This window comes from Vidua chalybeata, chromosome 1 (genome assembly GCF_026979565.1).
Source record: "Vidua chalybeata isolate OUT-0048 chromosome 1, bVidCha1 merged haplotype, whole genome shotgun sequence".
NCBI lineage: Eukaryota > Metazoa > Chordata > Aves > Passeriformes > Viduidae > Vidua > Vidua chalybeata.
Window position 1 is genome coordinate 17470664 of NC_071530.1, and position 21727 is coordinate 17492390.

The 21727-nt window shown below is 42.4% G+C and overlaps 1 protein-coding gene across 4 annotated transcripts in view; it reads right to left on the reverse strand.

Moving 5' to 3' along the window:
• Window positions 1-21727, reverse strand: part of KIAA1217 (KIAA1217 ortholog) — a 178075-nt gene that overhangs the window by 2915 nt on the left and 153433 nt on the right. For 2 of the 4 annotated variants that reach the window (XM_053945692.1, XM_053945687.1), the window contains 7 exons: window positions 17063-17193; window positions 16676-16823; window positions 14561-15056; window positions 13592-13772; window positions 8972-9126; window positions 8192-8338; window positions 4770-4889 (listed from right to left, as the gene is read on the reverse strand). In XM_053945692.1, coding sequence (XP_053801667.1) covers window positions 4770-4889; window positions 8192-8338; window positions 8972-9126; window positions 13592-13772; window positions 14561-15056; window positions 16676-16823; window positions 17063-17193 — 1378 coding nt within the window. Of the gene's footprint in view, window positions 1-17; window positions 1698-1805; window positions 1884-4769; window positions 4890-8191; window positions 8339-8971; window positions 9127-13591; window positions 13773-14560; window positions 15057-16675; window positions 16824-17062; window positions 17194-21727 lie in introns of all 4 variants that reach the window. The other 2 variants (XM_053945669.1, XM_053945677.1) reach the window with 2 other exon arrangements.

The window sequence follows — 21727 nt, forward strand, 5'->3', positions numbered from 1 at the left end:
TTCTTGGACTAAGGTACCTTACGTGAAGTGGCTGGGAGTGATGCAGGGGGCTCTACACCAGCAAGGCTCTCATCCAGCACTACATGCTCTCGGGATGGGGTCTCTGGTACTATCTGGGCAGAGAAGGGGACAATGCTTCCCTCAGAAGTGTATGTGTTTTCAGGGACAGGTTTTGGACTCATTTCACTGATGGTGTTTTCCAGCTGCTTTATAGTCTGCTCAAGGCTGTCTAGCGTTCTGTAAGTACTCTGTCGAATTTCATCAGTCCTAGACAGGGACACTGCAGCTCCAGAGGGTCCCTCTTGCCTCCCAGAAGGACTTTTATCACTCTCCTCAGACTGAGACCTAGTGATTTCAAATCTCTTTGCTTCCTTGTGCTGCTTCAGGGTCCCATCTTCCTCCTCTTCCTCATAGACCACAACCTGCAAAGTCTTCTTCCCAGTCTTGGTTCCTGTCCGTATTGCCTGTGTGAGAGCAGCCAGCTGCTTTTTAGGGAATTTAAATTTAAATTTTTTCTTAGAATCCTGCCTGCTTCCCAAATGATCGGCAGAGTCTGAGTTTGCTTCTGTGTTTAGCCCATAAATCTGACGGTATTTGTTAAAATTTGTCTTTGTGCTTTCCTCCTCTGCAGGAGGTCTGCTTTCTGCAGAGTCAGACTGAAGGTTAAATAGGTATGGCCCCTGGGGACTGTGAGCTGCAGAATGCTCTGTGATTGCTTTTCTCTCATTAGCTACTGGTGACTCTTCCTTCTGTCTCTCAGAGACTTCACATCCTTCATTTTCTTCCTCCTCCTCTTCTTCTATCTTTTCATCTGTCATCATTTTTTCCAATTCCTCATCACATTCCTCAAAAATGGTAGAAAGCCGTTTGTACGCTGACCTAATATCCATCGGTTCATCAAAAATGATGATGACAGGCTTTTTGTCCAGACACACCACTGGCTCTTCGCTGTCTGTGTTCTCAGGGATGCCCTTCTCAGATGCCACATCCTTCCTTGCATCGATGTTGACTGTTTGCACATCTCCTCCTTTCCGGCTCACTATGTCATGAACTTCCCCACTTGAGAGCACCTGGACAGCTGTTTTAGTAATCATGAAGGCAATGTTTTCTGTGGGTGGGTTGTCTTCACTTGGAGAGCTGGCTGGAGAGTCTGTCTCTTCCATGCTGCTCACACTGTTTGCTCTGGACACTTTGGGTCTCAGCACAACCTGATTGTAGTTGCCTGAAGAAACTTCTTGCTCCTGCAAGGAAGGCTGAGGCCCCGCAGCCTCCTGCAAGTGCCTCAGGGGAGGGGCAACGCTGCTGATGGGGATGTGCTTGCCCGTGCTCTGCAAGGCTTCACCCTGAGGCACGCCCTGGAGAGCATCTCTTGACAGTCTGTAGCTTGGCTTTTGTTTTCCAGTCTCAATGGCTGGAAAATATGATCCTAAGATATCTTGAGCCCCTCTTAGTTTGTCCTCCTCTGGCAAACAGATGCCAGACAGGTTTGTGCTCATATTCTGAAGGTTTTTGTTACAATAGTCTGTACTGTCTACAAACAAACCCTTGCTAAATGTAGGACTGTCATTCATTGAAAAGCCACTTTTACTGTCAGCTGTACTGGATGAATCAGAACCCAATTCTTCTTCAGTTCTCCCTTCCCTCTTCTCTTTAGGATGATCACTATCTGTGGGAGATCCTGTTGTAGCCCCATACACCTAAGGGGGAAAGTTGGATTACTTAGTTATTCAGGGCTTTTATCTTTACAGGACTTTTATTTTCCCCCAAGATTAATCTCGGGGGAAGCGCAGACCTCATGAACTCACCACTCCATTTACTGCTGCAGAGACATGTCTCAAGCTGTCATCTGATTCCTGTCTTTCTTCAGGGCAAAATTCCAAATTCTGGCAGAACAGTGCATGATGTTACTGCTTTGTGCTATGCATTAGGTCAGGATGGGATGTTACCTTGTTTTAACAAGGCCTCCAGAATATGCATAAGCACATTAATTACCTTATTTCCAACACAGTGCTCCATGACCTGTTCACCTTCCTGCTAAACCCCTCCAGCCCCCACCGTGTTTTTATAAGTTTGAAGCTGAAAGTCTCACAGTATCTGGTCACATTCTGCTGGGACACATCAAAGGGAGTCTGACATGGAAGGGCTGACAGCAAGTCTGGCTCGCCTTGAAAGGAAGTTTTATACCAGTAAAAGACAATTTTCAAGTTACATTTTGCTCCTTCTAATGTTGGTCACACCTGAGTAGTGCTGCTCCATCACAATTAGTATCATTACAGTCTGAGCACTTCTAAATTCTGGTGCAATCTTAGAAGTATTTCATCAGAATTACCAGTGACACCCTGTGGTGCCTGTGGAAGTGCAGAATGAAACACTGAGCTACATTCACTTACAGCAGAGATGCCAAACACCAGACAGAGAGGTCATCCACTGGCTCAAAAGAAGAATGTTTATTCCCAGCAATGAAACTTCAGGGGGAGTTTTTTCTTTATTTGCAAGTGAGGACCCCTGGAAATGCTGTTTCATAACACCAGGCTTTTCTTTGGGGTTTGGTTTAAGTGCTAGTGACAACTTAGGAGAAACACCAATCATCAGGATGAAGGACTGACCTGAGGAGACACCAGGACTATGAATAAGAGAGAAATCTGCAGTCAAAAGACAGCTCACCAAGAAGGAAAGTAATTTGGCCTCTAGTGCCTGAAGGCAGTGAACCAAAAGCAGTAACACTGACATTACCTGCTTGAGACGAGAAGCTGCCTCCTAACACACCAGAAGGACAGATTATACTTATGTGAGCATGAAGACATGCAGAACAGTTGGGAGCATTGCTCTCCCAACTGAGATGGATGACTGACGGTGCAGAAATGCCCAGGCTGGCCGTGCATGCACACCCTGTGCATGCAGAGGTTCACCAGGTATAGTTTCTACACCTTATGTGACGTTTTCTCACGTGCTGTTGGAGGATTTTACAGAAAAGCTTTACTCACAATCAAACCACAGAAGCAAGAAAGTCACTCATACACCAGAGTCACAGTTCACCTCCACAAAGGCTTGTTCAGCAGTAACAAGGATGAACAGCTGCTTCCTCATATTTCTAAATGAGGAAAAGCTCTCATACAAACCAGCACAGCAGCAAGGCCTCAGTGGGCAGGCTGACAGTCTGCACATCGTGCTGAGAGGCACTTTGGGAACCAAACAGCAGGGCTTGTGATCCCCTCAGGCTCTGACCTGCGCAGTGCTCAGCACCTCCCACTCCCACAACATGTCAGACCCCCCAGAATTAGGCCAAGTCACCTAATGGCACTTGTTGCCTCTGGATATGCTGACTGTATATCTTTTTTGAACATGTTCCACTTCTAGTTCCAAGCACCAGTGAAACACCTCAAAGTGTCCTTGTACAATGTGTCTTATTTTAGGAACTTCTGCTTTTCTACTAAAAAAATAAAACCACAACAAAACTCATTTCCTCAAAGATTTTATCGTGACCATAATGTTCCATATTTAAAGCCAATAAACACTTTGTCATGTCAGATTACAAAACCAGATCTCATTAACCTTAATTTCCTGGACTCTGTGTTATTCAAATAAATATCAGTTTATGGCAATTACTTGGCAGCACCTTTCAAAGAAATGTTTGTGCTACAGGATATGCAGTGTCCTGAGTGATGACCCAGGATTTCATGTAACAATATGATCTTCTCATTCTGACAACAGCAGTCATGAGGATGAATTCACACTTTTTTTTCTCTCTGTAACACTGTCATACACACAGAACAGTTTGTCCTTTTTCCCTCATACCCACGGACCTGTACCCTCACCCAGCCAGCTGTTTGCAGCTTTAGAGCAGAACTGCTGTTTGGGCAGCTCCAACACAAGTCCTTAAGTGCAATGCCCTGACCTGGCAGCATTTGATTACACACACAAAATGCATGAGAAGGCTGAAATGCTGTGCTGAAGAGCTGTGTGTCCTTCCCCACCATACCCACCTTCACTGGAAACTTGCATTTGGCTGACAAGTTGTCATGCCTGCACAACCCCCTAACCCCAGCAGTGATGCAACTCATTATTATTAAACATAAAAAAGAGGTCTGCAAGGGCAGAAGAACTTGTCCTTTTCTTGTCCTGCACATTGACTGCACGCTAAGTCAAATAAACTCAGTTGGCAACTCCAGTCCATGCACAGCTGTGAAATTTAACCTTGACCTGCCTACAGCCCCAGACACACAGCACCTCTTCTCAGTCCCATGACTAAATTTTGGGCATTAACTTTGAGAATTCCTGGCAAATTCCTCCCATCCACTTTGACTCTGTCATCCAATAAAGTGAATGGGATTTCTGAATATCTATTTCTGGAACCAACAAATGAAACAAAATAAAGCATACATTCTCAAATCGGCTCCAGAGACTGAGAGGAACCATTAACTCCCCTCAAGCTTAGGAGAGATGCTTCACCATCCATCAGCAGAACAGTTGGGGAAGGATGCTCTAAGTAGTATGAGCATCTCTGACAGAAACTGATGGATCCTGTTTTGATTTCACAGAATGATAAAACTTCATGCAACCATTGTACTATTGCTGATGAGACACATAATACAGTTTAATATAGAGTTCTGTATGAGCATTTCTGAGCCATACAGAGATAAAAGGAAGGAAACTTCTGGGCAGTGGTGGGTGAGAGTTAAAGAGAACAGGACACAGGATATAAGATTAGTTTTGAAGGAAAGAAGGTTATGCCAAGACCGGGTGGCATGTCTACAATTGCCACTTGTTACCTTCTTTTCCTTGTGATGCATTAAAGTCCCAGGCCTTATGTCTTTAACATGTGTATCATTTCTGGACTGTTCAGCATGACTGTTTGAGTTTACATCCATAAAAGAGCACTTCTGGAAAGCCTAGGAAATAAATACTACAGGTTATCAGGAGACCAAGAACTCTTACACAGAAATATCTGGAGATGACCAACTACAAAGAGAGCAGTTGTTTTTAACAGTCACAGCTCAACAATGTTTTCTACAAGCTCATGAGATAATAATAGAGATTTCAGACTATCAGATTAAGAGAACCAGGGCATCCCTTCCAGCCTCTCAAGACTCTAACACCATGCTGACCTCAGTGCTCCCTGTGAGGAGGACAAGCTTGATTTCTGAATTTGAAGACAATGGAGATCCACAGAGGTGCTACAGAGGTGCTATCCAAACTCAAGCAGGAAGCTCATGACAAACTTGGGGCTTGTGACAGCACCTATTTCCTTGTGGCTGATAATGCAAGTGTTACATAACTCCACTCGTCCCACACAAACTGTTATTGAAAGTTTAAACATGGAGATGTGCCTTTGTCAGAGTCTTTGAAAATGAGCTATAAATTGACTGTCCCAACCTATGGGTTTGTGGGCACTGGCCTCCCACCACGCATCCTCCAGGGCATGGCTCAGACTTTTCAGACATTTATTTTGCTATCCTCCTTTCATTTCCTTTGAATTTCTCTATCCAGCTGGCTCCCAGATCTGGAAAAGCAAAACTAGCACTGCCACTATCACCGTGCAGTACAGGCAGAAAATGTGCCTCACCAGAATTTCTGTAGGCCTCTGCTGGCACATGGCCTGCCTTCGGTGAGATGTGCAGGGAGGACACAGCGAGGAGGGGGCAGTGCTCACAGAAGTCAGACACACCATGATGTGCAGTAAGATTATATTGTTATACCATATATTAGGGAAATTATTTGATTCCTGGCAACTCATGAAATTAATGGCCCTGATTACAGATTAGAATCAGGTCTGTTCTTTAAATACTGTATTCTTTATATGTATTGCATGTTTATGCAAAATCAGAAAAGTAAGGATAACAGAAAAAAATCCAGTGCAAAAAATCAGGATGTAGACTTTCTTCTGGTTTTCCATTACATCCTATTTGTATGTGTTAATAGACCAGAGTACCTAAGATGACATGAAACTAATAGAAAAAATAGTCTTGCTCCTCACAATAGAGGATATGGACTTTTCCCCAACTTACCCATTTGTGAGACCAGTGATGTGGGTTTGAATAAAGCATCCTCAAAGTCTTCAGACTCTAAGTGTCAAAAAAGCTATTTCCCTTTGGTATTTTTCTTATCACCTTTGCTCTGAAATATCTGTAACAGTCTCCAAATAGTTTGTGCTACAGCCACTGATAATTATGATGCCTTTTCCTCTTTCATTAAAAACCTTCACATTGCACTCAAGCTTCTTCTGAACCTTCAACAGGTTTTTCAAATGGGAGACACATGGATACTTAGTCATGGATGCAGCAGCACAGTGTGGATCTCACTGATCTTGTACACAGACATAAAAGCACGCCATGTTTTCACATCTACACCTGAGGCAGACACGATTTTGTGGAAACATCACTGACCTGGGAGCTCCTGTCAATTTGTTACTGTAACTCCTGTTTCTTTCCAAGGCATGCAGTTGTGGCCTGGCCAACATGTTGCTCTTCATGTGGACTTTTTATTCAGAAAAGCATTATGACCATTAAATGATTGCTATCAATGTCTCTGCTGTCATACTTCACTGACCTGAATCAAGATGATTTACGCAGTAAGGATTTTAAATGTATTTCCAGGCTTTTGATGAAAATACAGAGAGATACTGGGCCTGTTGCTGCTCCCTATGCGACCTGTCATAGCAGCAACACCTGCATCAAGGTCAGTGATTTCAAAAGCAGACAGGTTTCAATTATGCTGCAATAGGGTGTTTTTTTGTATACTCTGAGGTGCCAGATTTTTATAAGAATGTTGCATGATGTTTGATCAAATGCCTTACTGAAACGTTTATAGGTATACAATTCAGTTTAAGCAGTCAAACCTGTTACTGAGTGTTGTTTCCTTTGACAGCTCTCTGTTCCATTGCATTGTGCTCACTGGCATAACTGTTTATGTCTGTCCTTTAGTTCTTCAATGACTGAAGTCCATATCTCATTTTCCATCTTTCTGCCTATGACTGACATCAAACTAATGAGCCTGTAGCTCTTAGATCAGGCAATTTGCCCCTTCTAAAACATGGTATTCTGTTAAGCTTCTAAAATATACCTGGTATTTGGTATTGGTTTGAAATGAGTATTGCTAGCCCCCAAAGCTAGCATTTAAACTCCCATTCCCTGTTGAATGCCATTCCCATGCCTATTTCTCCTCCTCAGCTTCTCTCAGCCCTGCTTTCCTTACCTTAACCTCCACTTCACTGTCCCCAGCTGCAAGGCAGAAGTTGCTTTTCTAGAGACAGAGATGCTGTGACAGCTTCTGTGTCTCCAGCTCTGCTGTCTCACTGGTCATCAGCACACAGGGGGGGATAAGGGTGAACTTCTGCTCTCACTCCTGCAAACCAGCACTGGTGGGGGAGAGCTGAGGGAAGGAGCAGGGTGCACCCCTCAGAACTAACAGTTAGAGCTCAGTGCCCACATCTCCTGTGCTCTGAATGCTCCCTGGGCAGCACCAAGCCCACCTGTTGGCAGGTGGACAGCAGGGATCATCTCACGTTGCGACAGCACTCTAAAATACCAGAAATTATAGCCACTTAGGCTGATCCACATCTCCCTTCCTCGTGTGGGCATGGAAAAGGACAGAGGGTGGAAGCTGGAAAGCTCACTGATGGTAGCTGGAATAGTTGATATTTACTGCAGCATTTTCATCACTGAAGTGAACTGTCCTATGTGATGTCAAGTGAAGGACCAGCAAGAGAGCACTCCTCTATGCCACTGCAGAGTGATGAACCAGTTACACCACAGGAAATGGAATGTCTCAGTGTTCAAACATTCTGGGAAACTTTGGACCATAGCACAGCCCACCAGGAGCAGACCCAGTTATTCTCTGCTCCCACCAAAGCACACATGACAGAGGCTCTCAGCATCTTGCCAGTCTGGTACTGGGTGAGCAACACTAGGCCAGGGACAACCACACCAAATGCACACCAATGTTTTACTTGTCCCATTTGCATGTGCAGGCTTCTCCAGAGGCAGCTACTGCATTCTTGATCACTGTCTCAGCTCCAGACCTCTTGAACAAAATTTGGTACTACTTCCAAAAAGTGTACCACTCAGTGCAACAAGGTGGTTCTGAGTGAGGCTAGCAGACCTACTCTCCTTCATGTTCTGAGCTGGAAATTGCACTGAGGCCCTAGAAGTGATATTGGGCAAAGGTGTCCTCATATGCAACCCAAAAGGCATACCTGTAATTCTGCCATTATTTTATCTCCTTCCTCTTCCTCTTCATCTTTTGCAGCTGGTGCTACAGCATGCCCTGTGCTCCGAGACAATGTCTGGTCCTCTTTAGGGGCTTTGGATTGTGCTGTTTGCCCAGCATCTTCACTGCATTCCTACAAGGGGACGAGAAAGCACAGACAGATAACACAGCTGAACCTTCCTGATGCAAAGTAAGCACCAAAAATTCAACATTACTGCAACTCCTCTCTTGCAAGGTCTCTCTTCCTGCTACTTCATCAGTTCAAAAGCAACCAATATTGCTGATGTGATTATATGTTCACAGATTAAAAAGTTTCCTAAATTGGACTTCCCACCACTTCCTTCCCCGGAACAGATGGGGAAAACAACCCCAACGAAACTAATTTGCAACATTTCTATAAGAACACTCTCAAATCTGACCTGATCTTCCCCATCTGTTTAAGGCATGCTTTGGTTTTTTTTTTTTTTTTTTTTTTGGGGTTTTTGTTTTTTTTAATCTTCTTACCATTCTAAATGAAAGCAGCCTGTGACTTGCCTGCTGCATTACTAGGAGATAAGAGCAGCAAGACTCCTGTAAACAGAACTGATCAAATCTTACTTGCTCATTTGGCCTAACAGAAGTGCATCCTGGTGTAGCAATTTCAGTGGCTCTCCAGGACACAGCTCTGCCTCAACTTATTTTGTGGTTTGTAGGCCCAAGCCTGTGTCTTGTCTGTTTGCCAACCTCTCATCAGGAGTCTGGCTGCCTAGAGTATGAATCACCGAACCTTGAGAGCAGCAGCCTCTTTCCTGGCTGTGTAGATGACATCTCCTGATCTCGTTGTGGTCAGTCCTGACCCCGGCAGGTAACTGCGCCGTGGAGGTGGAGGAGGTGGAGACTTGGTCAGCTTGTCATTATCCTGCTCTCCATCAGGAGCTTCTTCTGCAGGTAAACAGAGCAGCACAAAGTAAGCATAGGTGAAGGAGAGGAAAATAGTATTTGCATACCTGCCTCACCTGGAAAGGAAAAAAATGTCTTAAAAGGTCCTATTGCTGAATATACGAACAGAAACACATTTGGTATTCAAGTATAACTTGAAATGAAAGTAAACAGTGCTGTACTTGCACAGAGAAACTGGATCACTTCCCCCAGAAATTTTCAGCAAAACTCCTGTCCTCCAGGCAGCAGTATCTGGGTGTAGCCCTCGGTGTACAAGTGGGATAGCAGAGCACATGTGTGAAGGAGCATGTACGGCGCAGGTTCTGGGTACCTGCTTACAAACAGTGCCCCTCAGTCTCCTCTGAGAGCAAGGCCACTGACATGGATACAATGAGACTCCAGCCTGGAGGCTTCTCATTGTTCTCAGCAATTCTGAAGCAATCAGCACACGTTCCTGCTCTGCCTGACAGGTGCTGTTGGCCATGTGCAAGGAGCTGAAGAGCTCTGTCCATCTCATAGTTGGACAAAACTAGCTAAGTTCACACAAAGGCTGAGAGAAAATGTAAGCAGTACTCTAGAGATGCCACCCTTGCATTTCAGTGAGTCCTCTCATCTCTGGGCAGGGCAGGGGATCACCAGAGGCAACTGCACTTGCTCCTCTTCTTAGGTAGTATTTGTTTTCACTTAACTTGGTATAATTCTAGGAATGTACAGTTTTGCCTTTGAATTATCACATAAAAGCCCTATACATATTTTTCTAAGCCAGGAAGATTCAAATACCAAATTCAAAGGCCAAGCAGAGCCAGCCCTTCCTTTCTGAGGAGAGTCTTCCTAGAGGAGACCAGTTTCAAACTGGCACTGCCTCTGAGGATGCTGCCCCATCAGCTGCCACTTCCTCCTCCCCACTGTCCCTGGACAGCATTATTTCCAGAAGCAGCATTACCCAACTCATGACCTGCCCCTGTGTGTTTCTGATTACAGGCTAAGCACCATAAATACAGCAACAGCCACTGTTTTCACACTGCTGTTTACAGTGTTTGTTTCCAAGAGCAAAAGAACGACCTATCTGCAGCCACTCAGTGTTATATAAACAGCTGGAATAAATATAATCCAGAAAGATAAAACATCCTGCTTTTGGGATTACCCAGCTGTTTAGGGCTAAGTGTTCCCTCTGGGGAAATTATTGCATAACTGCCCACTCCTGTCTGGCTCCTCCAACACTCCAGCTAGCCCTAGGGACTGGATGGAGCCCTTGTGTGACCCAGTCTCATCTTTGTTTCCTTCTTAGCTCAAATGTTCTTTGAAGCTGCTTAAGCTTAAAGAAATGTTCAGTTGTATTATCTCCCTCGCTGGTTATCTGGCACTCACTTGCCAGATTGCAAGAAGAGTGAATTTCCAGATGCACTTTACATTAGACCACTTGTTTGGTCAACAGACACCGCTCAGTTTTTAATTACATCAGATGTACTTCTGCTGTAAAATCAGAGTAGTTCTCTAAGATGGTGTTTAGCAGACTATGATGTAGGGCTTTTGCAAATCCCTACTCCTTTTTATGGGCATGACCCATTACCCTCAAACTGGTAGTGACTCTGATTGCAAGAACTCCAAGTTTTTCTTGCACTTAATGAGAGCAAGGTTGGATGAGAGACATGGAAGGCACGAAGAAAACATGATTCTTACCATCTCATTCACATCTCTGAGACACTCATCCATCTCCATCCTCAAAATGGGAGATAAAGACACAGGCAAGAAATATTGTCACTGAGTGTGGCAGGTGCACTGGTTATTGAAGGCTAATCCCTCTCAGTCCCTTAGCTGGAGTCATTAAGGAGAGGCTGTGATGGGGTCTGCTCATGGTCAGTGCAGTGACACTAGGCTGCCCATAAAACTTCAAAGATGGATTTCTATTTTATTTACTAAACAATTATATTTCTCCAATATAGATGGGAAGGAAAAAAAAAAAACTTTAGAGGAAAAAAATTGCAGGGAAGATCTTATTCTGTTTTTTTTTTTTTTTTTTTCCCTCTGGCAAATTTAAAGAGGGAGGAGTAAATGAACAGATTTAACTCACTAAGCCTGAGACTGCCCATGAACAAAACCTACACATCATGGAACCTTTGGTTCCAAAGGGCTTAGCACTTCTATGAACAAAATGGGAGTTGTTTGTCACCAGATGTTTCACTAAACTGCAGCGTTTTTCAACAGGCACAGATAGATGGGAATTAATTGCTCCCACCATAAAGACTTCTACTTGCACCAAAATAAATCCAAAAGGTTTCAAAATAATAAAGCCTGCCTTGAGGCAGTCTCTGCAGTCAGATAAACTCTCTTTAATTGAAGTAACTGATCACTCATTACTTCCAAAAATCAGGGCATTCTCACATATGAAGGCAGAAAGAGAGATGAAGGAGACCAACTACTAAAGTACATGCTAGAAAAAAATCACATTTTTCATGGAACAGTCTTGATACAAAGATGAGTTAGACTCAAGACATTAAAGAAATATTTGCAGAGTCATGTGGAAAACTATGTAAAGTGTGTAATTTTATTTTGCTTTGTGCTTTGCAGAGAAAAAAAGAAAAGCGTTTCTTCACTGGGAAAGGTTCTGTGTGGAGAACGGATGGGACACAATCGGGCAACATGATCTTTCTGGGCTCTGCAATTGAGCCAACAGAGGGCTCTGCTCATTTATGGTCAAAATTTTTAATGTATTGTATTGGTAGATAGGTGGTCTGTCTTTTCTTATGCTGCTCAGTTTTCAAGTCTGCAGCAGACTGGTACTGAACTTTTCATCCTCAGTCACAGAAGAGCTGAGTGGTATGTGAGATATTTAAGCAGATATCAAGGAAAAGTTTTGCTGTTCCTGTATTTATGTTACTATTGCAGGATTCATTATGCACAACAGAAGGCAAATGTCTCAATCTCATCAAACTTGTTCTTAAATCTGCTGGCTGCACACTGTGCAAAATTGTATTCTAGAAGTGGATTAGTTAACTATGTGACTTACAAAACTTCTCAGTTACTGTGCTCTGCACTTTTTAAGATGTCACAGCTCACTGCACCCATATGGTACTTATTTTCACTGACTTCTTCTATTTATGCCACACATTATACAAGCTAATTGTGTTGATAGCCAGTTATCTCACTGAAGGGTGCCAGAATTCTAAAATTATTTTATGAGGTTCAACAGAATGTATTTTAAACATGTATGTTGCAAAACATCCAAGAAGCCAAAACTTGGCAGTGTCAAAGGTACACACAGAACAAAATGCTGGATCTGAAAACACTCCTCCCAAATTCTATATGAATTTGTCTACACAACCCCTAGGGCTTTGTTTTTCAGCTTTTTACTATGTTGGCATGCCAACACCTTGAGTGCAGCAGGCAGCTCTGACCTCCACAGCTCCAGAAGGACAAAGTGGAGTTAAACAAGGGTAACTGAATCTAGCTTCCAGGAGAGGGAGCAGCTGGCCTGGATGGAGGGACCAGAAAGGCTGGAAGTTCAGTTTGAAGTCTGTGGGGCAGATTCCAGGAGAGCTCCAGGGCATGATAAAGGTTTATCCACTGCCTTTATAATTCTATGAACGAAATGAAGAGCTGTCATTTGCCAAACTGGAGGATATTAGAGCTACGGGGATCTCAGTGAAGCAGGTATGATACCAGTTTAAAAGAGATGAAGGGAAGCTCCTTCACAAGATGGGAGCTTGCTGCCACAGCAAGAGGGTGCAAATTGTATAATCAAGTATAGGGGAATTGCTGAATAAAAGTTCCATAATGGATATGAAAAGGAGGAGATTTGGCTGTTCCCTTTAAAATCCCGTGGGGGTGTTGGAATATTAGTAGCAGACTGCAGAAGGCAGCCAGGTTCTGTGCTCCCCACACAGTGTCTCCAGTTGCCTGTCAGAGACTGAGCTGGATGGACTTGCACAGGGGTAAGAATCTAACAGCTGATGCGTGTTTGGCCAATGGGATAAATCCAAGGTTTGGCTGAGGCATCTTTTTTGCTCCTTGGATTTTGAACAAATTCAAACATGGATTTGTATGTTAAATTGTGAAAGAAATAGGACTGAAAGGACATCTCACCATCTTGCTACCACTAAGAAGCTCTACCTGTGTAATTCTAGTTCAGTGCTAATCTAAACCATTCTGTCCAGTAATGGGGACCTTGCATCCTCCTCATTGCCTCATGCAGCTTCAGTGCTTCACTTTCCTCATCTTTATGAGGTTCTTTCCTTATGCCTAACCTGGGTCTTCCTGCTTGCAATTGCCAGCATTTACCACTGTTCTATCCACACACAGAAAATTATTCTTGCTTTTTAAAGCACATTTTTGTGTATTCAGAGATTGCTTTGTCCTCCCTTAAGATCACATCAAACTATAAACTGAAAACATTCTAGAAAGTTAAAAAAATAACCTCTTCTTTCCAGATATGCAATTCTTTAGCCCCATTTACTCTAGCAAACCTTACCTGAGACTTCGAGCTTTTCTGCTGCCTCTCCTTTAGGCAGGGCTGCTGGCTGGGGAGGCATCTCCAGGTTAGGAATGGACTTCATTATATTGGCCTGGGCCTCTTCCAAGAGCTTTTCAAATTCCTTTCCATTATAGTGATCAAGGTTTTGTCTTTTCTCTTCCCACTTCTTTTCAGCTTTCTAGACAAAACCAGTAAAGCATCTATTTATTTTTCTGATTTCCATTGTGATCACTTATTTAAAAATAAATTCCATGTGTAAACATTATAGGTCAGTATGAATAGATTCTTTCAATTCTAGTCAGCAATTAACTGCACACTGTTCTGACTTGTATTGTGCTAGATTTGACACAAATACATGCCAGACTGACAGTGGCCACTGCTCAATAAAGGAACAAAGGCAAAATTTAAATCTGGGTCCCTGCCTCAATACATCACACTGGTGATTAAAGTGCCTGTCTGTAATAAGACAAAGCAGTTCACCTCTGGGTTTTCCCACTGTAATCCACTGGAGCTTCGCACTCTTTCACTTTTACTTCTCCATAATAAGGGATATGGAGATTTAAAGAATGAATGAAATCCACATATGCAAGTGTTGCCATAGAATTATATGCTATTGGTTAAAAATAAGATATTCTAAAATTTCTAAAGCAGAATTCTGATTTTTTTTTTCAATAAAGATAATTTTAAAAACACAGTTACCTAATTTTGGTTACATGTAATTTTTCTGTTGCATTTAAAATCATAGAATAGTTTGGGTTGTAAGGGACCTTTACAGGACATCTAGTCCAACCCTTCTGCAATGAGCAGGGATAAAATCAGAGGGTATCTTCAGAAGTACAGTGTAATTAGGGGTTAAGTACATAAATCCCCAGAATGCATTTGAAAAGTCCCACCTGCAGCCTCAAGAGTGAGACTGGGAGCTCAGACCCAAAGAGAGGACAGCTGGTTGAGCAGAATACACCATACCTCAATTGATACAGCTCGATTTCTGGTACTTGCACTGTGAATTTCCTCAATGAAAAGGCTTTGCATGGTGGTGCCATTGACAGAGACCTGTGCTGCTGGTGTGGCTTGTGTGGGCTGGGGTCCTGCCGTGGGCTCTTGCGGGGCCGGGGCAGCTGAGGGGTGACCACTGGCGGGCACAGCTTCACTGTGACTGCCTGCAGAGGCAGAGCCCTGGGCGTGGCTGACCAGGGCTGCCGAGTGCTGAGACTGGTGGATGACAACAGGCGAGCTCTGCGCGTGATGGACGGTCATCGTTGAGAAGGGGATGACTTCTGACTTGACTGATGGCACCTGGGACTCGGGTGGGATTGCTGTGAGGTTTTGCTGTGCATGTCCCTGGGTGGGCTTGTGCTCCTCTTGGTTTTTCAGAGGGTCAGCTGCAGTGGACTTTTCCATAGCAGAGTATTGCACGGCTTGGGATGGATCCACACCCCTCAGCAGTCCTTCTGTAACATGTCTGCCCAGCCAAATCAAACACAACAGCGCATGGTCAGCACACAGGCCAGTCATGAGCAATGTGCAACAATAAACTCTTGCAAAGAAAAAGCACCAAAATCAAAACAATCAAAATAGTGATTTTTTTATTTCCCTGATGCCCTTCGCTGTATGATTTTATAGCTTTCTCTCAGAGTCAGGAGCTCAGAGTTTTAAAGAGGCTACTCTAACTCAGATGATTTTGCCATCTAAGGTGTATACAAACCTTCAGTGATGTACTGGCAGTTTCTCACCAAACCAGGAGTTGATTTGGTTTGGTGGGTTGATTTTAGAGTGAAAATGGATATCAGTTGATTAAACTGCATACAATGTATCTAGCTAAACAAGATGTTCCTGGACTAGAAGCATAGAAAAGTGAAGCTACATATAATGAGAGGCAGCAGTCTGGCACGTTGTCAAAACAGAGCTTCAAATGAAGGTTCTGTATCAAATAATACTTCATAAAGGTCTTTCCTGTCAAGAGTGTGGGGTAGGATGAGCTGAGGACATATAAGCAACTATTTCTGGCAGCTAGTTGTGAAATGTCTGAGCTTCTGAGTGTTGCAAGCCATCAAATGCCATGAGTTTTCCCATTATTGAAACAGACTTTATGAGGCTTAATATGCAATTTTGCTGCAAAACTTTGGTAAAACTTTGGTATGCATAGCTTATTGTTCTATTTTGCAAGACAGGAAGTAACTGTAATAATTTTTAAGAAAAGAAACTAATGTGAAAGGATATAGATGTTTGTCTGATGGAAAAGTAAGTGATGGCTCTTCGAAAACCTGTTACATAAACCATTTTATCCATCTGCCAGTACTGCCAAATACATTTTACATATGCTCCAGCATATATAGAAACACTGGTAACACTACATTCCTTAGAATAATGGCAGTGAAAATAGGCTCATGACTTACATTTTCCTGTAATTGAACTAAAATTGAGACCACCACCACTGACAGTTTTAAGCAGGAATTAAATGCAATGCCTATTGGGTTAAATAAATCAGCAATCATTTGCTGCTCAGCTATTCTGACAAACATGGATAAACAATGGCACTTAGTGGACATTAAGTCTTATCTGATATTTCAGCTTTCTCTAATGCATCTTACTTGAAAAGAAGACAAAAAGAATTTGAAGTGTATTCTTTCAGAAGGTTTGGGATACCTTTATCCAATTACACTCTTTTCCTATTTTATTTCTTACAGTTACACTTTAGGGAATGAACCTTTCAGTGTCAGACAATGCTTCTGTTAGCTTAAATTGCTGAAAATATCTAAAGTTAATTAGCTTAGGTATGAGTCTGTTGCCACTGTAAGTTCTCTCATCCAGGCACTTTTCAGATCTGGAAGTGCTGACTTGAGAGGCATCTAGTCTCAGTTGTAAGATCTCAGTGACTGAGGCTGTTGGTCAGAGTGGACTCACTGCACAGAGCACAGAAAAGACTAATTTGATTTCCCTTGAGAGGGTTCTAGGATTAATCTATCAATACCGCAAGCAAGCTGAACTCAGATTTGCCACGGACGAGGGGGAGAACACAAACCCAGAAGCTGTTCCAGCCCTGCTTGAGGAAATTCTTTAAGCTTAAAGAAAAGAAATCACCTCCTGAGCATGGTAAGGACATCGGTCATGCTGCGCACACGTTTCAGCAGGCTGTCCAGCTTGTGTGGCTCCTCCTTCAGGAACCTCACAGCTTCTACCTCAATCCGCAGGATCGCTCGCATTTTATTTTGCAATGTCGGGAACTCTCCTGCAAAGAAAATAATTGTGAAGCTGAAGAGGAAATTATGAAAGCCCTGGGCAGTAAAAGATGATTGGGTGAATGTCAATTACTTGAATGTCTAGCTCTCTCCAGGGGCCATGCAGCAAGCTCCCTAATCCCAGCTTTAAATCTTTTTGAAAGTGAAAGTTAATGCCTCCAGATCAAAGGCAAAACTGTTCTCTGTGGTCAAAAGAAAAGAAATAAAAGTAAAAAGGAAAAGCACATACCTTTAAGGGTAGCAACAGCTTCTCCCACTTGACGCAAAAGAAAGGCTCCATCTTCAACGTCTTTCAGTGTAACTGTCTTGCTGGAAGCAGCAGAGTCCTTCTTCAGGTCTTCAACAAAAGTCTCCAGCTCACTGGCAAAATAAATAACATGGACAGACAATTTAAGAAGGACTTTCCTGCTTAAATATATGTATTTATATTATATATATATATGTGTGTGTGTGTGTGTGTGTGTGTGTGTATGTATTTATATATTATATATATATATAATATATATTTAAGCAAATACATGTAAACAAATGGAGTAAACTAAACCAGAAACCTCAACTGTGGCACCTTTAGATCAGACACCACAGGCTAAACAAATTACAGGATACCATGAGGGGAAGTGAGAATGCTGGACACTCACAGCACAGGAACAGGTTTGTAACTACCCGAAGTCATTGATTTCTGTGACAGGCTGCAGATGTGCAGAGTATCTTGATGTCAGGGCAGCTGTGCTACAAAGGGCAGGTGGGCTGGTAAACAGCCAGTAGCCCTCTGGGGATACAAGTGCTTGAAGGGTACAGACACTACAGACATCCAGTACTGGTTTGCACCTTGTGTTTTCTCTTTGACATACAGAGGAATGTCCAACAGTTAGGAAACAACCCAAAAACTGGCACCAAAAGCCTCTTGATACAACCTTGTTTATATGCCAGGTACTGCTAGACAGGACACAGGATCCTGTTTCTATGAACAGCCAGACTGAAACAGCAGGTGTGTGATGTGTGCAGCTCTTGCTTAGCACTTGGATTTAAGAGTGAATCACTTTGGATGTTCTTTCCAACCACTGCCATTCTGTGCTTACTCCAGCTCCATCTGGTGCTTCCTCCTCACCTTTCCCAACATTTTTTCCAGTCTTTTCATACTTCACATAAAATTTTGTAATACTGGAGACACATAAGCTGTTTTTGCTTGGGAAGGAAGCACTTCTTTCCATTTGAACTTGAGACAACATTGCTTTATCTGGAGTTTTCCACAGATACAAAAAATTTTCTCAAAAAAACCCCAATCCTGAGATGCTTTACGGGCAACTATACAAATACCCATGTAAACACCTTAGAAAAATCATCTCTTGAATATCTAGGAGAAATTAACTTCTATTAAAATGCCAAATTTACTCACAGGAATATTCTAGGAAGCATTAATTGCAGATAGAAAAAATGCAATGGAAACTCTGAACTGACAAATCAGCTACTCATTTGAACCTAATCTTGGGCATCATTTTTTGCATCCATCAAGGATCAGTTTTGCAATTGCTGTAAGAGAATCAAGGTACAAGAGTATTGGCAGGAAAGGGGTATGAGAAGCCTGCCCTCTGCACCATCTGCAAGTCTTGCATTTCCACATATTTCCCTTTCACTGCCATGCAAAGCCAGTCATTTCCCAGACCTGTCTCAGTGGGGAAGAAAAGTAGGTGGCCAGTAATGGAATAAAAATAAAGAAAATTCCTTACAGCACTACTGTACATGTAGGTCAGTTTAAACTGGAAGCACAGTCCTACAGAACAATCCATGGCAACACAACAGTATTTCTCATACACAGAGGAACAGACATCAGGATCTGCATCTGAACATTAAGCATGCACAGCAAAGAGTTAATTTCAATCCAAAATGAAGAACTTTAGAAGCTAAAAAATTATTTTGAATTAAGAATCATAAGTTGTGTCTGAACAGATCACAAACAAGTGGAGGTAAATGACCCTGTTCCCACTTTAAGACCACTTCTCCCAGTGACTCTGCCTTCAGAAAGCTGGGGGAGTCCGAGTTCTCCCCAGCTCAAGCAGACTTGCAGGAAACAATACATCGGACCACACGATGGCAGCAAGGGAACACTTCTAAGGGTGTTTTTCCAGTGGCAGAGGCTGCTAAAATGCAGGTATCTGCTGTCTCTGTCTGCCTTTGCAATACAGGACACAGACACACTCTAGCAGGAACTGGAGGAAGAATGTGGCCTTCTGTCACTGTCACTAAGGCAAAGGCTCCTGCTCCACAGGACAGTGCTCTGCAGTCAGGCATCCTCCCTAGTCTTCATGCCCTGGTATTGGCACTGAGGCTGGGCAGTGCTGCTTTGGGAATCATGGGGTATCCCTTCTCCCTTCTGTAGATCAGCACTGGAAAAGCAGCTCCTCAAATATTTGCATCTACCAGGCAATAAAACAGATAAAGAAAGATGCTTAAATTTGTTCATGTGTAGAAAGAAGAGAAAGGAAAACACAGAACAGTTTACAATGTTTGAAGGACTTTAAGGTAGCTGACAGTGGCCCACTTTCCCCTTTGTTCTTTGATCAGGAATAGAAGGGTCATCACAAATCCCTTTGATTCCATATACTGTCAAACAAGACAACTGATCCTGGAATTACCCAGGGGATACCACATTACACTGCCCCATGTTGCTAATTGCAAGGGAAAAGAAATTTAATCCCTTAGGACCCAAAGACTGAAACAGACTTGGTGGTCTCTAGAATTTCTCTTCTCTCACTGGGGAAAACACTTGGCTTTACAGATTGGCCTGAGCAATTTAGCAAGACATGCACATTAATGCAGTTTCAGAAGGCTAATATAAGAGAAGTATTTTTTCTGCATCTATATTCTACGTGGGGAATCTGAGGCAACTCTTGTCCTGAGATCTTTCTTTAGGCAAAAAAAGCCTCAGAGAATCTGTCTCAGACTGCAGTATCAGTAGAACAGGCTACAAAACAAACTGACAAAATGAATGGTAACAAATCACCCAGACCAGATGGTATTTGCCCAGGAGTTCTATAGCAACTCTAGGCTGAAACAGCTGAACTATTAATGCTAAGCATCTAACTTCTTGATTAAAATTGCCTTGGAACCAGATTAGCAGAAAGTGTCATAAATTATACAAATAACATTTTTTAATGGTATGAGGATATCATGGGAACAGTACTCTGGTGACACTGACACTTAGGTGTGATGGATAGGTATCAAAATTCAGAATAAACAATAAAGAATCAATGAACAATGGATAAATTTGCTGTGTTAGGTAGGAGTTAACATGGTTTGTATAAAATGAAGGTAAGTCTCACAAATCCACAAACAACAGAAGCTTGGAGACAAAGTATACCACAGAAGGCTTATCAGCAAGGTGTTTGAGGAAAAGCTTTCAAGAATGCAAAGTTGCCATGGGACAAGAGGAAATTTTTTCATGGATAAAGCACTGAAGCAAAGATAAGGGATCAATGAACAGCTAACTCAATGAATGTACTTTGCTGGTGGGTTCCACAGGGACCACTGCTAGGGTTGGTGCTTTTAAATATACTATAAATAATTTAGAAAAAAGGATGAATAATAAAACCAAAAAAAATCTCATAAGGCTATTATATTATTCAGGGAAATGCAAATGAAAGGTGGCTGCAGAGGACTGCAGATGGACCATCTGGTACTAACTGACCAGAAAACACCAAAGATTAAATTAACTCTTGATACCTGTAAAGTGTGCTCATGAGAAGAGGAGAACTGAAACCAAAATCAACCCCACCTAAAACCAATAACCTCCCAAAACCCTAAGGTTTTATATACAGTGATGACCTTAGAACTGATGATCATCCATTGTGAGTGAGCTGTTGGATATTTAATGTAAAGCTCCCGTGGAACAAGAGGACAGGGAGATCACACCATGCACGAGGTCACGGTGTGCCTGCATCCGACAAAGCTGTTGCAGGACTCTCCTGTCTCCCCATCCCACAGCTGTGCACCACAGAAAGGGCAGAGAAAGGCAACAGGATGATGAAATGTAGAGAAAGGCTTCTAGAAGCCTTAGGTAAGCAGACTAAGACTTCTCAGGCTGGAAAAGGCATGAGTGGGGAAAGAGGGAGTGGAAAGGGAGTGGCTATAATAACATAATGACTAGCCTGGCATGGGTGAATATTCTGCTATGTATTATTTAAGAATCTCGGGATTGATTGACAGATGAACAATTCCAAAACAAATGAAAGAGATTCTTCTGATATGCTTCCCCAAGTATCTGCTACTACTACCTCTCCCACATTGCTAAGTGAAGTTTTGTTTTCATGGAGCATGGTTATTATTATTAAAAAAATCTGATACTTTTCCTAACAAAGTATAAATTGTAAGCTACTGTGGATTGTATCCAATTGAACAGATTGGATGTGACTATAATTTAAATACTGTGCTTATAACTCCCTTCTATTAAAATGCTTAAAATCTACAATATAGAGTGGTCACACCTCTAACATGCTTGTTATGACATAAATACTTCATAACTCAATGTATCATGACATAGTAATTTGTCTTTGGTAAATCTTAAATCTAGTATCTGCAAGTGCTATACATAACATCTCTAATGTTGAGTCAAAAGACTAGATTGAAAAAAACCTACACATTTAATTCTGTGTGTATTTCACTGTCACAAGTGAACATAAACACTATGTTTAACAGGTTTCATTAGAGACCCTCTGAACTGTAATCCTGCTACAGTTGTGACACACATGGGCATACTTCTGTAGGCACCATTATGAATCTGTTGAGCAAAATTTCTGCTCAACAGAATGCTTGCTTTGAAATGCACACCAACATTTCTGCTGTTTACAACATGGAACAGCCAATATGTTTATTTCCTTATTTCACAGAATCACAGAAT